Source organism: Colius striatus, chromosome 10, assembly GCF_028858725.1.
Source record: "Colius striatus isolate bColStr4 chromosome 10, bColStr4.1.hap1, whole genome shotgun sequence".
Lineage (NCBI taxonomy): Eukaryota > Metazoa > Chordata > Aves > Coliiformes > Coliidae > Colius > Colius striatus.
In genome coordinates, this window is record NC_084768.1 from 3,300,733 (window position 1) to 3,316,490 (window position 15,758).

Consider the following 15,758-nt stretch of genomic DNA (forward strand, 5'->3'; position numbering starts at 1 on the left):
CCCTCCCTGGGCAGCCTGTGCCAGGGCTCCCTCACTGAAACACTCAAACAGTTTTTTCTTATGTTTAAGTGGAACTATTTGTGTTCCAGCTTCATCCCATCACCCCTTGTCCTGTTGCTGGCTACTATAGAAAAGAGGGATGTCCCAACCTCCTGACACCCACCCAATATATAGAGATGCAAGAGAAGTGTGTGGCATTGATTTAAGCAATTAAGCTGACAATAAGCAAGTAGATAAAGAACTTTAAGCACAAAGCTGGCATGCAGTGAGCTAAATGGAAAGCATTAGAATGGCACTAGGTGAATGGTATAAAGCCAATGGTTGATGGGCTGTTAATATTAAGTTATCAGTATCTTTTCATATAACTGCTTTCTTTGTCATTTACTGTTTTAGTTTTGATGGTATTGAACAAACCCCTACTCTTCCCAGTTTCTCTCCAAGACTTGATGTTCCTATTAGCTTCCATGTCAGAAAGCTCTTCATCCAGAGGAAGATATTGTACAGACCTCACTTGTGCTTTGTTTGAATTTCTTAGAAGCAGGTTGATGACAGGAAAAAAATCTTTGCTAGGATGTAAATGTTTGAAGTACTCAGATAACCACACCATAAGTGAAATGGCATCAAAATGATCAAGGTCACAAAAACATTAGCAAATAAAATTGGCCCATGTAAATGATGTAAAGCTGCATTTAAGTCCTTGAAGGCTTCAGAAGTGTTTCTAGTTATTTATAACCCTTTGAAACATTTTTTTTTATCTCAGTTTTGTCAAAGCATGGGTTGAATTTTCCAATCACCATTGGAGCTGTGCACTAAAACACTTCTGTGCATCAGAGTAATGAATGTGTTGGAATGATTTAACCTAACCAAAATGTAACAAAACCTCAGATTGTCAAGTTCCTTACATTATACGGAATGTAAATCCTCAATTTTTGGTACAGAAAACAGGTTTGCAATTGCTCTATTAGATTATATTGTTCATGAACACTTAAAGAGGAAATTCATTTGGTGCAACACACTTGGAATAAATCTTTTAAAAGTGAAAGATGAAATCATAGTCGTGATGAAAGAGTCTCCAGTAAGAAAGGTTTGGTTCAGCCACAGGAGGAAACACTTCCTGATGGCATGTCTGGATATGGCACACATTGCCCAAGCTGGAACCTCTGCTGTTTAAAACTGGAAGAAAACACACACTCCCTTCTAATTCTGTCTTTCAATGAGTTTTGTGGAGGAAAAAGCCCAGAGGGGTTGTGGAGGCTCCTTCCTTGGAGGTCTTCAAGACCCACCTGGACATGTTCCTGTGCAACCTGATCTAGTTGAACTTGCTTCTACAGGGGGATTGGACTGGAAGATCTCTAAAGGTCCCTTCCAATCCTACCATTCTATGATTCTATGAAATGCAATCCTGCCATGATGACCTTATCCCTTCTACTTCTGGGTTTCACCATTTTTTTCCCGGACCTTTGAATTAGGTATTATTTTTCACTGATGTTTCAAAAAGATGCATTTCCATTGCAAATGCTGTGTAGGTTTGATAGCTAAGGTGAGGTTGCTAATCCTGTGGTTGTCATTTCAGATTTGATGGGAATTTTAACACCAACGTTTCTCGAACTATTAGCTGTGATAGACTGTCTACCACTGTCAACAGCAGAGCCTTCAATCCTGGACGTGACTTAAATTCTGGTAAGTAGCATAGTTTGGGGTTTTTTTCCTTCAGTTGTAGGCTTACTTTTTTCCCCCCATTAGATGTTAACATTTCCTCAGCACAGAGCATTAGCATTGATTGCCATAGCAACAGGCTTTTATTTCTCCCTGAAACTGTCACACTGCTCTTGATTTGAGATCTCATGATTGAAAGATGGTACCTAAAGTAATGCCCTTAGCCTAAGTACTTTATAAAAATGTCATGAAGATTTTATTCCAGCCTACCATGGATGATTTTGTTGTGCTTCATGCACTTCTTCTGTCTTTTTTCTTTTCCAAAGCACTTTCCTTCCTAGTCCTGTCGCTTTGGCATCAGCAGTGTCAGCTGCTGTAGGGGCCATGCCAAGGAGTTTCTCTGATCTTCTTAGCTGAGTCCAGCTAATGTGAGGCTGTGTTTGCAGTGATATGCAAAAACTACAAAATATCAGGACATCCTGAAATATTTCCTTTCTTTGTCTTGTCAGGGCATTTCCATCTTGACAGCACATTTGCCTGACACACTTAGAGCTAGAAACATGCTTAGAACCAAAATGCATCTGGTTTACCCATGGGAAATTCAGATTTAGTCCTCCAGTGCAGCAAGGTTTTATCTTTTGTTGTTTGTGGATTTTTTTTTTTCCTTGCATCCTGATCAACTTGGATAAATACACAGATTTCAGGGGTTTTTAGTCATGGTTTTCTCTAGCTGTTCCATCTTACTTTTCAACTTTTTATAATGCCTTAATGTTCTAAATTAGAGAACACTACAGACTTTGGATGTGGATTTTATTTAGTATGAGTTTAGTGATTTTTGGGGGGTTAGATTTTGGACAAGTAATGTAGTCTTGGAAGAACATTTTAAAAACAAAAAAAAACCTCATGTGTCTTCTTGAATAGAATACTGATTCTGGTTTTTTAACTTGGCTGGTGAAACAGCAGATGAACTGTTCCACTTTGTTCACCATGCACACAGAGCATTAGCAGATCCACTGTTCCACTTTCTTCACCATGCACACAGAGCATTAGCAGGTTCACTGTTCCACTTTCACCATGCACACATAGAGCATTAGCACTGTTCCATCTTCACCATACACAGAGCATTAGCAGATCCACTGTTCCACCTTCTTCACCGTGCACAGAGCATTAGCAAATCCACTGTTCCATCTTCACCATACACAGGGCATTAGCAGATCCACTGTTCCACCAACAACATGCACACAGAGCCTTAGCAGATCCACTGTTCCACCTTCACCATGCACACAGAGCATTAGCAAATCCACTGTTCCACCTTCACTATGCACACACAGAGCATTAGCAGATCCACTGTTCCACCTTCACCATGCACACAGAGCATTAGCAGATCCACTGCTCCACCTTCACCATGCACACACAGAGCATTAGCAAATCCACTGTTCCATCTTCACCATACACAGAGCATTAGCAGATCCACTGTTCCACCAACAACATGCACACAGAGCCTTATCAGATCCACTGTTCCACCAACACCATGCACACAGAGCATTAGCAGATCCACTGTTCCACTTTCTTCACCATGCACAGAGCATTAGCAGATCCACTGTTCCACTTTGACCATGCACACATAGAGCATTAGCAGATCCACTGTTCCAGTTTCTTCACCATGCACAGAGCATTAGCAGATCCACTGTTCCACTTTCTTCACCATGCACAGAGCATTACAGATTCACTATTCTACCTTCACCATGCACAGAGCCTTAGCAGATCCGCTGTTCCAACACCATGCACACAGAACATTAGCAGATCCACTGTTCCACCTTCTTCACCATGCACAGAGCATTACAGATTCGCTATTCCACCTTCACCATGCACACACAGAGCATTAGCAGATCCACTGGTCCATCTTCACCATACACAGAGCCTTAGCAGATCCACTGTTCCACCTTCACCATGCACACAGAGCATTAGCAAATCCACTGTTCCACCTTCACCATGCACAGAGCATTAGCAGGTCAACTGTTCCATCTTCTTCACCATGCACAGAGCATTAGCAGATCCACTGTTCCACCTTCTTCACCATGCACAGAGCATTAGCAAATCCACTGCTCCACCTTCACCATGCACACACAGAGCATTAGCAAATCCACTGTTCCACTTCACCATGCACAGAACATTACAGATCCACTGCTCCACCTTCACCATGCACAGAGCATTAGCAGATCCACTGTTCCACCTTCACTATGCACAGAGCATTAGCAGATCCACTGTTCCACCTTCACCATGCACACAGAGCATTAGCAGATCCACTGTTCCACCTTCTTCACCATGCACAGAGCGTTTGCAACGAATTAAGGCAAAAGAACCTCAAATTTCTCTTCAGCCTGTCTTATTGTGTCCCTTTTTATAGCTTTACTTTCTGCATTTGTAATGAAATCTGAAAAGAAGAAGTAAAAGCCAGCAGCCACCACAGCAGTCCCCCTTCAATTCCCTTCCATCCCATCCACTATTTGCCACATCTTGAGTGCAGGTGCTGGCCAGATAAGCTCATTTCCTGACATACATCTCATCACCATAGTTTGTGTAGTTTCCCATCCCAAAGACAGGCAGTCTTTGTTCATCTACTACCATTCACTGGGCTTTGTTTTACTCAGAAGCTATCTGCTTATTTAAAAAAGGAAAACCCCAAACAAGGCAACAACTGATGTCAGTAACATTTAAAATCACATGCAGTTCTTGATAAAACCATTTTTGGGAGCAAGTTTTCTGGCCCTGCTATAAAAGCAAAGCATTGAGTGAATCACTTAATGACTCTTATTTAAATTAGAAAGAATCCCCTCATTCTTTTTCTGCTGCAGAAGGTGGATGTAAAAACCATATTCAAGAGAGAATCCTTCTTCATGGGCAGTGGAAAACAGATAAGCTATGGTTTCCTTCAAATGGTTTGTAGATGTTGTGGTTTGAATTCTCACAGAAACAGAGTGAGCATGTGTTCAAGCCTCTTGCTGTCCAGGCTCCACAGTAAGACTGGAGTGTCTCCTCTTGCCTCTGACTTGAAAGCTTCCTGATGAAAGGAGCTTCTTCAAAAACTGGCATTGGCAGAAAAGGGCAGCAGAAGGGAAGAGGGAATTGGAGTGATAGTAAGAACAGGGAGGTGCTTTAGGATTTATTGACAGCAGACTCTTCCTCTTAGCAACTCTCAGAAACACAGCTTTTGGGGTGTGTTTTTTTGTTAGAGTGATAACACCTGTAAGAGAGAAATGGAATGGAAAGAGTGGATTGATGCAGAAAATGAGATGGAAACAGGTTTATCTGAGAAACAGAAGTTGACACTGGATACACACCTAGTGAAATAAGGAGTTCAGTTTTCTATAGGCAAGCTACAAGGAATACCCTTAGTCTTTGTTTCCTTGTGTGAAGATGGCTGAGAGTCTGTGAGACGACGGTTCTCACCTTCTCTTCTCTGGTCCTCAGTTGAGAACATGTAAACCACGTGAACTCCAGCACCCCAGCCACAGAACAGGAGACTGGTGTTGCTTCAGGGATGGGTTGCTGCCAAGAGGGTCCAACAGAATCAGGCTGGTTTGGAGCTGGCCATCATCCAGGTCCAAAGCAGGCTCCCTGTATCACTGCACAAGTATTTGGGGTTTGGAATAAACTGGCTTAGAGACTGAAGACTGGTTTGTGTTGCGGGTGGAGGGCATTGTGTTGGTGGTAGCTGTAACTCTTGCTTATGTAGTCAAAGGCCATGACCTGTTTTTCCAAAAAAAGCAGTCTCTGCCCAAAGGAATTTGTGGTCTGAGACAATTGTTGGCTTGAGATAGGGGTTATAAACAGACTGGAAAGCAGTTTTGGTCAGAAGGACAGGGCGCTGTCAATGGCACCAGCATCTTAACAGCTGTGAAGGTGGCTGTTGGATTAGAAATGGCTTTTAAAAGTACTTACTTAGTGCCATCTATCTCTTGAAACTCTTGTTTTCTTGGCTCTGCAGTGCCTTGGTTTTGTGAAAGGCTTCCCCTTGGTGAATGCACTGAAGACAGGGCACTGCCTCTGCACAAGAGCTGTTTTGCAGCGTGTTTTACATGTGTGTATTCATTAGATTCAAACTGTCTTTGAAAAAAGGATGAAAATCAAACAAGAAACAAGTTCCTGTAACCTCATATTTTCCTTGCTTCTCTTGTAAGTGTCCTCACATGGAGCTAGTGAGGAATAACTGCTGTGCTTTAGGTTTGGTCTCTACCTCTGCCTGAATTCTTTTCCTGCTCTGAAACCCCTGAGAGTTGTTGGTACATCTGGGTGCTTTTATTGTGCTTTTTCTCTCCTGCCTTTCTTTGCTTGTTTAGACTTAGAGGCAGGATGGGAAGCCACATGATTCCCCAAAATCCCATCATTCTGTCTTTCCCCCTGGATGCAGGGGGCTGGGGAGGACCCCAGGCACATCAGCCTCACAGAGAAAGGGTTTGAAAGCTCTCTGCTCCTCCAGCCCAGAAGCAGGAGCTCCCATACTATTCTCTGCTTGGCCCACGGTATCCAAAACGAGCCTGGCTTGTTCATCAACCAGATTATCTTCCCAAACAGGTTGATGGCTTTGTTCTTAATGTGAAAAAGCCCCCAGGAATTCCCACGAGTATTTCTCTTTTGTTTTGCCTGACTTTTGCAGTTTAAACACTGCAGCCTATAAAAAGCTCTCAGCAAAACATACATTTAAACCCTGCTCTGGTCACCCTCATCTCAATTCTTTAAATGTTAATCTTGGCCCACTCTGTGTACAGAGTAAGACAGTGGGATGAGAGTGGTGAAGTTGTAGATGTTGGAGGGGAATGGAATTTGCAGTGCAGACTCCGGGCAAGCCACAGGAGCAGAGCCTGGGAGAGCCCTCAGTGCAGACAACAACCTCAGCTGCTGGCTGAACAATGTGTTAAAGAAGGGTAAGCATAACTGATGCAACTTTCATCAAGAAGGAATTTTTCTTTTGCAGTGTTGGGTGTGCTGTTGTAATAGAAAGAGGAAATAGACATTAATCCTGGTGAAGGGAGGAAGAAAGAAATAGATGTGCTTCTCTGTTCTCGACCCTTAAATAATGCTTTTGCCACTTCTTTCTTGATGCTAGCTGCTGGTTTTAAAGTCCTGAAAAGGTTTTATCTTGGCTAGAGTTTTCCATTTGGATTATTTTTAGCCATTGCTACAAAGTAGATAGGGAAAGAGTCTTTATTCTTCAGATGGAATCATAGGCTTTGGTTAGTTAGATTCAGAGATCTGTCCTCACTGGTATGAATAGGCCTTTATTTATTAGATGACAAAATCTTACCCAGAGCCAGTGCATTATGTTATCAGATTCCTTTTTTTCCCCCCTTCCTTTGTGAGTAAACAAGGAACCAGTAAATCTTACCTCTCATCCTTCACCAAACTGTCTGTTTCATGTCAGGCAGCTTTAGTAGAACAATATGCAGAGATGGTACAAAGTTGCTCAGTAAATTTTCTCTGGGTCTTATCCGATGTGTTGATCATTTAAAATGTGAAGTGCCTTGGTGTTGTTCCCTGTGTTGCTGTACTTTAACCTGGTAGTTTGGGTGACTTGTAAGAGTTAGGAGGTATTTGAGCAGAAGAGTTAATAACTTTCAAATCCTTTTAATCATGGAAGCTGGGCTTAAATGAAAGAGGTTTTTGGGTTTTTTACTTCTTTCTCCATCAGAGTCTAAAGAGCTCCCAAGGAGTGAGCTGGGCTCTGTCCTGCTTCATGCCATCAGCAGAATTTTAATTGGGTTTGAACTGCAGAGCCTTTTATTTCTGATGAAAATATGTGAGCTAGGATACAGTTTGACTCAGTAAATCTTCAGTCTGGAGAGTTAGAAAATGTCTTTAACTTGTAAAATACACACATCCACTTTCTGCTGTTTTTCCTGGGGGACACTAACTTATCTTCAGGATGATTATTTTTCAGTGAAGGTACTTGTCAGGGAAGAACTGCAGTATGCGTGTTGCACAGAGAATGAAACCTTTCCCTTGTCGTGTGGGGTGAGAACCGTCAGGTGTGCAGCTCCAAAAATGTAATGCTGAAGAAGAGGACGGCAAGAAATTTTCCTGTAATGAGCAATTATGTTCAGTACTTCCTCTTTTTTTTTTTCACTGACTGTTTGTGCTGCTCTTTGAAGATTAATTAGTTAATGATTTGACTCTGCTTTGAAGATATAAAGTGGTATCTAGAAATGCTAAGTGTTATCATATAGCATTCCCTTTGAAGTTTTATAAACTATCACATAGGGCTTTCTTTCTAAAGGTCCTTTTTGCCTTGTGAGATATTTATGATTAGAGAGAATGATCATTCCAAATACTCTCATGTTAATGCTTTCCAACTTCTGCCTGCCTGCAGCAGAGTTTGGGGTCAGATGGTGCTGCACTGTAAGTGGAGGGGACAAAGGTTTCAGAGTGACTTGGCAATGCTGGATCGTGGGCCAGTTGGCCATTTGTATTGTCCAGCCTGTGTCTGGAATTAAGGGATTCCACTAAGATTTCTATGTCTGTAAGGCTTGGGCTCTTGGCTTCCTCCAAGTAGTGTGATATTGAGGCTGGGTCTTTATTTAGTGGTGTTGCTCACTTTAGCAAAGCCAAATCATTACACGTACTCAGTAACTCGAAATGCTTTGTAATTTCTGGTAGAATGGGGAGATGGATCCCTTCTTATACTGGAAAACATATCACTTGAACATGACCAGAAAATGAGAAAAGTTAGGTTACTTTTTCTGAGTTAAAATAACCACAGGCCAGGCCTCTGAAGCCTAGAAATTGAGTACTAGCGAGATGCCCAGTGCACGTTCCTGCTGGTGCTGCCAAGGGTGTGAATCTGACAGATTCAGCCTTTAGCTATAGGCAAGCAACTCATTTATCAGTATAGTTTTTGTTGGAGCCTTTTGATTGTGTACTCTGTCCAGTGTCTGACTTTGCTGGAAGGAGGAGGTGAAAATGAAGTACAAAAGAGCAATGGAGAGAGTGGAAAGTTTAGGGTGAAGTAAGACTAAAAAATAGCATCTGCTGGGTGTCCTGGCAGGAACCAAGAACCAAGGAAATATCTGCAGGACATTCTTGTAGCTTTAGTGGATGGAAAATAAGAATGCACTTTGAAAGTATGTATATTTTCAGCCATGGCTTATCTACTGGGAGATTTTCTACTGTGGTCATAGGAAAAAAGGCAAAGAAAAGCAAAGAATTACGATAAAGTTGGTAGTCTCTGGGGAAGGCATTATTGAGCCAACATAGGAGCTAAAGGAAAACATGAGCAGAACATGTGGAAAGGAGGAACAGTGGAGAGAGGCACCAAGGCTTGAAGGGGTTTGAGGTTCCAACCCAATTGTTTTATGAAGAAAATTAACACTTAAGTGTTCATCCAGATACTCTCATGGGGAACTAAATACGAATCTTGGCCTGCTGGGAACTGGGAAGTTTAATATAAGAATGGGGGTTTTTTTAAAGCCTCTTTTGGATTCTGAGCTCCTTTATTTTAATGCTGTTGCTGAAATGAAACTGGGCAAGTTACTTCATGAAGGCTTTAACTGAGCGTTCACATGTCTGACTTGAAGATGCATTTTTCAAGTTCCGTAACCCGTAGCAAAACCTTCAACACCAGAAACTCAGGCTCTTGCTACAAAACAAAACAATTTCTGTACTCAGAAGCCTGAAATCCTGGTGGCTAGACATAAAAAGGAGGATTTAAATCCGAACTGTTGGCTAGTCTCATGTCTCTCCCTGCCTGCAAGGCACTGCAGTCATGTGAGGCAGCAGTTCAGCCATGGTGCTCTCACCAAAAACTCCAGTGTCCAAGAAGCACTCAGTGCACAGGCCTGACTCTTCCCCAAGTACTCCATGCCTGCACCTTAAATAAATACCCCCCCAAAATTAAGAGTGGTTTGCTGACTTTCTGCATTACACCCACAGCATGATACAGCTGTGAGATTCTCTTCTGGCACCTGGACATCAGGGAAACCAGGAGTAGGCAGCACATCTCCAGTGCTCTGCTGCACAGGGCTTTGGTGACCTCAGTAATGTCACAGTGTGGCTGTAGCAGCTTTTTCTAGGTTTCTTCTTAAGTCTTGCAGGAGAGTGGTTGATTATCACACATTCCTGAAAGACAGTGTGGTTTAACAAAAGATGGGGATTGGCCTGCTGGGGAGCAGCTCTGCAGAGACAGACCTGGGAGTGCTGGTTGATAATAAACTGACCATGAGCCAGCAATGTGCCCTCGTGGCCAAGAAGCCAATGGCAGCCTGGGGGCATCAAGAAGAGTGTGGGCAGCAGGTCAAGGGAGGTTCTTCTCCCTCTCTACTCTGCCCTGGTGAGGCCTCATCTGGAGTCCTGTGTCCAGTTCTGGGCTCCTCAGCTCAAGAGGGACAGGGAACTGCTGGAGAGAGGCCAGCACAGGGCCACCAAGATGATCAGGGGACTGGAACATCTTTCATACGAGGAAAGGCTGCGGGACCTGGGGCTGTTTAGTCTGGAGAAGAGGAGACTGAGGGGGGATCTTATTAACATTTACAAATATCTAAAGGGTGGGTGTCAGGAGGTTGGGACATCCCTCTTTTCTATAGCAGCCAGCAACAGGACAAGGGGTGATGGGATGAAGCTGGAACACAAACAGTTCCACTTCAACATAAGAAAAAACTGTTTCAGTGTTTCAGTGAGGGAGCCCTGGCCCAGGCTGCCCAGGGAGGGTGTGGAGGCTCCTTCCTTGGAGGGCTTCAAGACCCACCTGGACACGTTCCTGTGTGACCTGATCTAGGTGACCCTGCTTCTGCAGGGGGGTTGGACTGGATGATCTCTAAATGTCCCTTCCAACCCCTACCATTCTGTTATTCTATGTTTTAAACCAGTTAGGATTTTTTTTTCCTTTCAAGGTTTTGATAGTTTTTTGATAGAATTTTTTCCCCAGATTTCTCATTAGAGATTAATGAAAGTTGATCAGATACTTTCTTGGATTCCCACAGCTGTGGCTGTGCAGTGTGCTCCCATCCAGGAGAGCTTGTGTGGGCTGTGAGCACCAGTGCTGTGTGTCTTCTGGAGAGTCAGACCCTTGATGAGTTCAGAAGTTGATGTGGGTTTTCCCAGACAGGATTTCAGAGAGGAAAAGAAGATGAGTGCTTTGGAAGGGTATGAGGAGAGGAATTTCTGGTAGCCCTTGCTATATAAAAGCTAGAAACTCTATGTGGGTTAGGTTTAGTTTGTGTTTAAGTGAGACTGATTTTTGCCTAATGTTTTCCATGGTACTTAAATTTGACAGGATTAGAAACTCAGATTGGTTTGTGTCCCTGCTATACAGAAACCATTGTCTGTGACCAAAGACACCTGCTCTTTGTACAAACCAGAGATCCCACTGCTAAACTGATGTCATACCAAGTGTAAAAGCAAAAGTTGAGAGAATTTTGGGGGCAATTTGAGTGAAAGAAACATTCTTGTTTGGCATTTCATTGCAAGATCATGGGTGCTTTCTTTGAAAGTGAAAATTCATGAGACAAAAGATTCTTGTTCCCAAGAGCATCACCAGCACGAGTTTACCTGTGCACAGGAGAGAGAGAGAAACAAGCTTTGGCACCTTTATTGGAGTCAAATTAATGTCTTTTTGGAGAAGGATGAGAAAGTGAGAGGTGTGAGCAAAGAGGAGTTCTGGTTCCCAAATCAATCATTAATGCACTGGAAAAACCCTCATCAACCATTTCATGGCTTATTCTTGTGTCTTCCATGGTCTGTCAAGGCACCAAATTCTTCAAAGCCACGATTGTGCAAAGCTGTGTCTGTGCACAGCCCAGGAGGATGCAACAAGGGCTTCCACTGGGACTTCTGGGCATTGTGGAAATATAACAACTTGTGGCAAATAGAGGGGAGGTGGGGAAAAAAACCCGAGGTAGTGGTTTTTACAGGGTAATTATCCTGAGCTGAACGTGGAAAGAACATCGTGGCCACAGCCAGTCTGGGAAACCTGAGTAAGTGCTAAACTGTTGAGGATGTTGAACTTAAACTATACTCTGTGTGGATATTTTGTTGTAGAATGTCTGGGTAAGGTTTGAAACGTGTCCTGCAGTGATTTCCAGCCCAAATATTGGCAGATTTGATAATGAATGAGATCCAGGAGATGAAACGCTCTGGCTTGTTTTCAGTATCCATCCTAAGGGAAGTTCTGAGCCAAAGGTGAAGCACTGTAAATGAGAGCTCCCCTCTGCCAGTCCTGGCTGGTTTATTGTAATCAAAGAAAATGAAAGGAGAAATGGCAGGGGAAACTGCTTTTGGGTTGTTTTTTTTCTCTTAAAGTGCATTTTGAGCTGATATGATGGTTTTGAACTGTTTGGTAAAATCGAAAGGATTCAAACACTGATGTTTTCTTCTCAGTTTGCTGCAAGCAGAGTCGTTACTTTGCCCTGAATGGAATAGAATCCTATTACTGCTCTTGGGGTGAGAGGGTTTGTGCCTCCCATGCTAATGACTTCCCATTCCCCTTCTCCTGGGAGCGTTTTTCCTCTTGCTTTAAGAGACTCATTTACAAATGCATAAAGGGTGAGTGTCAGGAGGCTGGAGCCAGGCTGTTCTCAGTGATGGCCAATGGCAGGACAAGGAGCAACGGGCACAAGCTGGAACAGAAGAGTTTCCAAAGAAACACAAAGAATTTGTTTCCTGTTGAGGTGAAGGAGCACTGGAAGGAGCTGCCCAGATGGGCTGTGGAGTCTCCTCTGGAGACATTCAAACCCAGCTGGACGAGTTCCTGTGTGCCCTGCTCTGGCAGGGGGGTTGCACTGGATGAGCTTTCAAGGTCCCTTCCAACCCCTAGGGTTATGTGATTCTGTGACTGAGCAAGCCAATGGCTGCCTAACGTCACTGACACGGCAAAGCTGGTGATTGCATGGCAAGAGCGCTGAGCCCTTCATCTCCCTAGGCTTGCAAGTAGAGCAGTCAAGGTGCAGGCTCCAGGTAGCAGCAGAGCCATTTCCATCCCACTACAAGATCCCTAAGGGATTTGGGCAGAAATGCCAAAACTGCCTCTGCCTCAGGTGATTCCAACACAATCATTCTCACCTGGGCTCAGAGCGCTTGGCACAATATCTGCCCACTCTATTGGCTTAGCTTGCTGTATTCAATACCTGTATTAGTGCAGAGAGCCTCAGCCCTAGGGTAGCCCCTTTATTTGGTTGTCAGTTGTGGTGGTGCTTTGTGGTTTTTACAGGGATGGTCAGTTTTGTTCATATCACTGAATTTTGAATTGCTTTTGTTGTTAGTGTTAAATAGTGCTTCCTTAGAGATTATTTTAATAGGAAAGCAAGCACATTTTCAAGAGGATGCATGTAGCCTATAAACCCCGGGAGGGTTTGAGATCTGTACCCCACAGTTATGTTCTGAGCTCAGCTCCTGTTTGACTGCAGGACTTGGGAAGGTATCATTTACCTTCTTTGTTTGCTTTGTGTCCGTGCGATGAGTAACTAATGATCGCCTGCCACAGAGGAGTTGGAGAGACTTGCAAGACAGTTGTGATGTAGCTTCTAAGAACTGTTCTTAACATTCTTTCTTGAAAAATAGGGACATGGTGGGAGATGCTTATGGTGAGGAGAGTTGGAACCAGCATGGAACCACCATGGCTGGCTCTCGGGAGAGTGTGGCCACTGCATAACCCTTGCAGGGAAGATGCCGTGTTTTCCCTGGAAAGTGGCTGTTTCTTCTAACGAGCAATACTTGAGGAGCCCTCAGCCTTGTTAATTATGGCACAGGGATAATGGGAAACTTGGAGAAATTCTTGAGTCCCAAGAGTGGAAGCTGTACCTCTCTGCCCTTATATAAACAGGAGACCATGATGAACCAAGAGGAATGATTCTCCCTTTCCTTTTTTTAACCTTTTCAACTATTTCTGTACAGTGAGTTTTTCCTTAACCCACATTTCTGTGTAAAACTATTTTGCTAAATGGCCATTTAAAGAGAGATGTCAAGGTATGTAAAGTCAGCAGATTGAGTTGCAGAGCTGTAAGCAGTAGACCTGTGTAATATTTTGGACTTACTTCCATATAAAACCCACACTTTTTAGTATTAGGATGTTTTCCTTTATGAAAACTGTGTGGACAATGTATTGATCCTTACAGGTAAATATATGTTTGTATACAACATATATAAAATTGCCTTAATCTCTTCCTTCCTTGATCCTGCTTTGACTCCTTGGGACACAGTTTCACTTCAGAGATTCAGGAATTGTCATGACATATTGAAGAAAACCAGTCAAATCCAGTGTTAAGGTTCCAACAGACACTAACTGTTTGCAAATGAGACATGAAGCTCTACCAGTCCTCAAGTAGAGCTACTTATGTTTCTTGTTGGGACCCTGCTTATTCTTCTCATTCAAAAATCCACGTTTGACCTCCCTTTGTAACTCTACTTTGTTTTTCCTCTCCAACCCTCAGTTCTTGCTGATAACCTGAAGTCTAACCCAGGAATTAAGTGGCAGTATTTCAGCTCAGAAGAAGGCATTTTCACCGTGTTCCCAGCCCACAAGTTCCGGTGCAAAGGCAGCTATGAACACCGCAGCAGGTATGATTCCTCACCTTAGAATTTACTGGGAAAAGCATTGAAATTGGATTCCTCCAGCAGCTATTCCAATTCAGCATGATGCCTTGCCAAGATGACAACATTCATAACTTTTAATGGAGTTCCTTAGGCTTTTTGAGGTTTGTCTTTTAAAGCACCAGTTTTCGCTTTGAAGTGAAATAAGATTACATGGAGGTTCCTCACCTCTCCCAAATCAAAGAGCAGGAACTTATAAATTGTAGATTAACCCACAGGTGAAATTTGACTTGTATTTGACTCACACTTGACCTTAATGAAGCAATGTATTCTATTAATTTGGCAGGTATGTTGCTTTGGGGAGGGGGGTGGAAAGATGAGAGACTGGACATAGGTAGGAGCATGTTTCCAGTCTCCATGCAAGGTTCAAGTCTCCACCCAAGGTTAGGGACACGGTTTAGTGATGGAGGGACATGGTCTAGTGATGAACTTTTGGTAGTGTGAGGTTAGTGGTTGGACTTGGTTGTTTCCAGCCATAATGATTCTGTGATTCAAGTGGCAGATCATGGAGAGCAGGGAAGCAGCAATAGTGGAAACTCTCTTTTACTACTGTACTACTTTCTTCTACTACTGTAGAAGAAAGAATCAAAGGGTGGTAGGCTGTTCCTGCACAAGGGGATGGTTCTATTCTGTTGGCATAAAGCAAGTCAGCTGCAGTGCAGTGTTTTTTCCATAGCTTTTGCTGGTGTCAGTACTATGGGAATGATAAAGACTTAAGGGTGGATTCTTAAGTGCAGTGGCTTTAGTACTTCTGGTCACATGTTAGCTAATCATACCAGTGAATCAATCCACACAGAGGAAGGATCGGTACATCCAGGTACTTTTCCATGTAGCTAAGTGCACAGAGCCTAAGAAGTGTTTCAGTTACCTGTCAGTGTTGAGAAATCAAATGTTTACAGATGTTATCTTCTATGTGTCATCAAAGCATGAAGCGTCTGAGCTTCATTAAAGTTTTCTGTGCTCTTGGAAAGGTGTGGTCTGAAGACTTGAGAGCTGAGGGTACCCCAGTCTTGATCAGGATTTGACACTGAAACCACTGGTGATTTCATACAAACCATGGGTTGCAGCTTCTCCATGCCTAAAGAAGGGATATCTTTTTGCCAATGTTTACTTCAGAGGGTAGTTTGGATGGATTAATTAGTTGATACTTAAGTGCTTTGAAGATCAAAGGCCCCATTTACGTGTTAGGTATTAATACCAGCGTAGAGCTGTGGGCTGTTTTACAATTAAGAACTGCTTTGTGCCAGTTGTTTATTGCAGCCTTGGCTGGAGTCCTCTGCATTTCCTTTATTCTTAATAAGATTTCTCTCTCCTTGCCTTTGATATATCAAAATTTAAGTCCCAGAACTCACACTTGACTCTAACCAGTTTTGGGTTTGGACTAAAGAGGGAAGAGCATCCTGTGTTTTTGTTTAAATCCTTCCTCCTTGCTGAAGAGCTTCCTAATTTGTTCCAGGTTGAAACCTTGGCACGAGAGCTTGTGAAGCCTTTCACACATCCCTCACAATATTGGGCTGGATCTGAGC

General features: G+C 43.1%; 1 protein-coding gene across 1 annotated transcript in view; it reads left to right on the forward strand.

Annotated features, from left to right (window-relative positions):
• The window catches only part of CACHD1 (cache domain containing 1), a 109,843-nt gene that overhangs the window by 58,883 nt on the left and 35,202 nt on the right, over positions 1-15,758 (forward strand). Inside the window, exons 4-5 of the mRNA XM_062004175.1 lie at positions 1,574-1,680; positions 14,073-14,199. Coding sequence (XP_061860159.1) covers positions 1,574-1,680; positions 14,073-14,199 — 234 coding nt within the window. The remainder of the gene's footprint in view (positions 1-1,573; positions 1,681-14,072; positions 14,200-15,758) is intronic.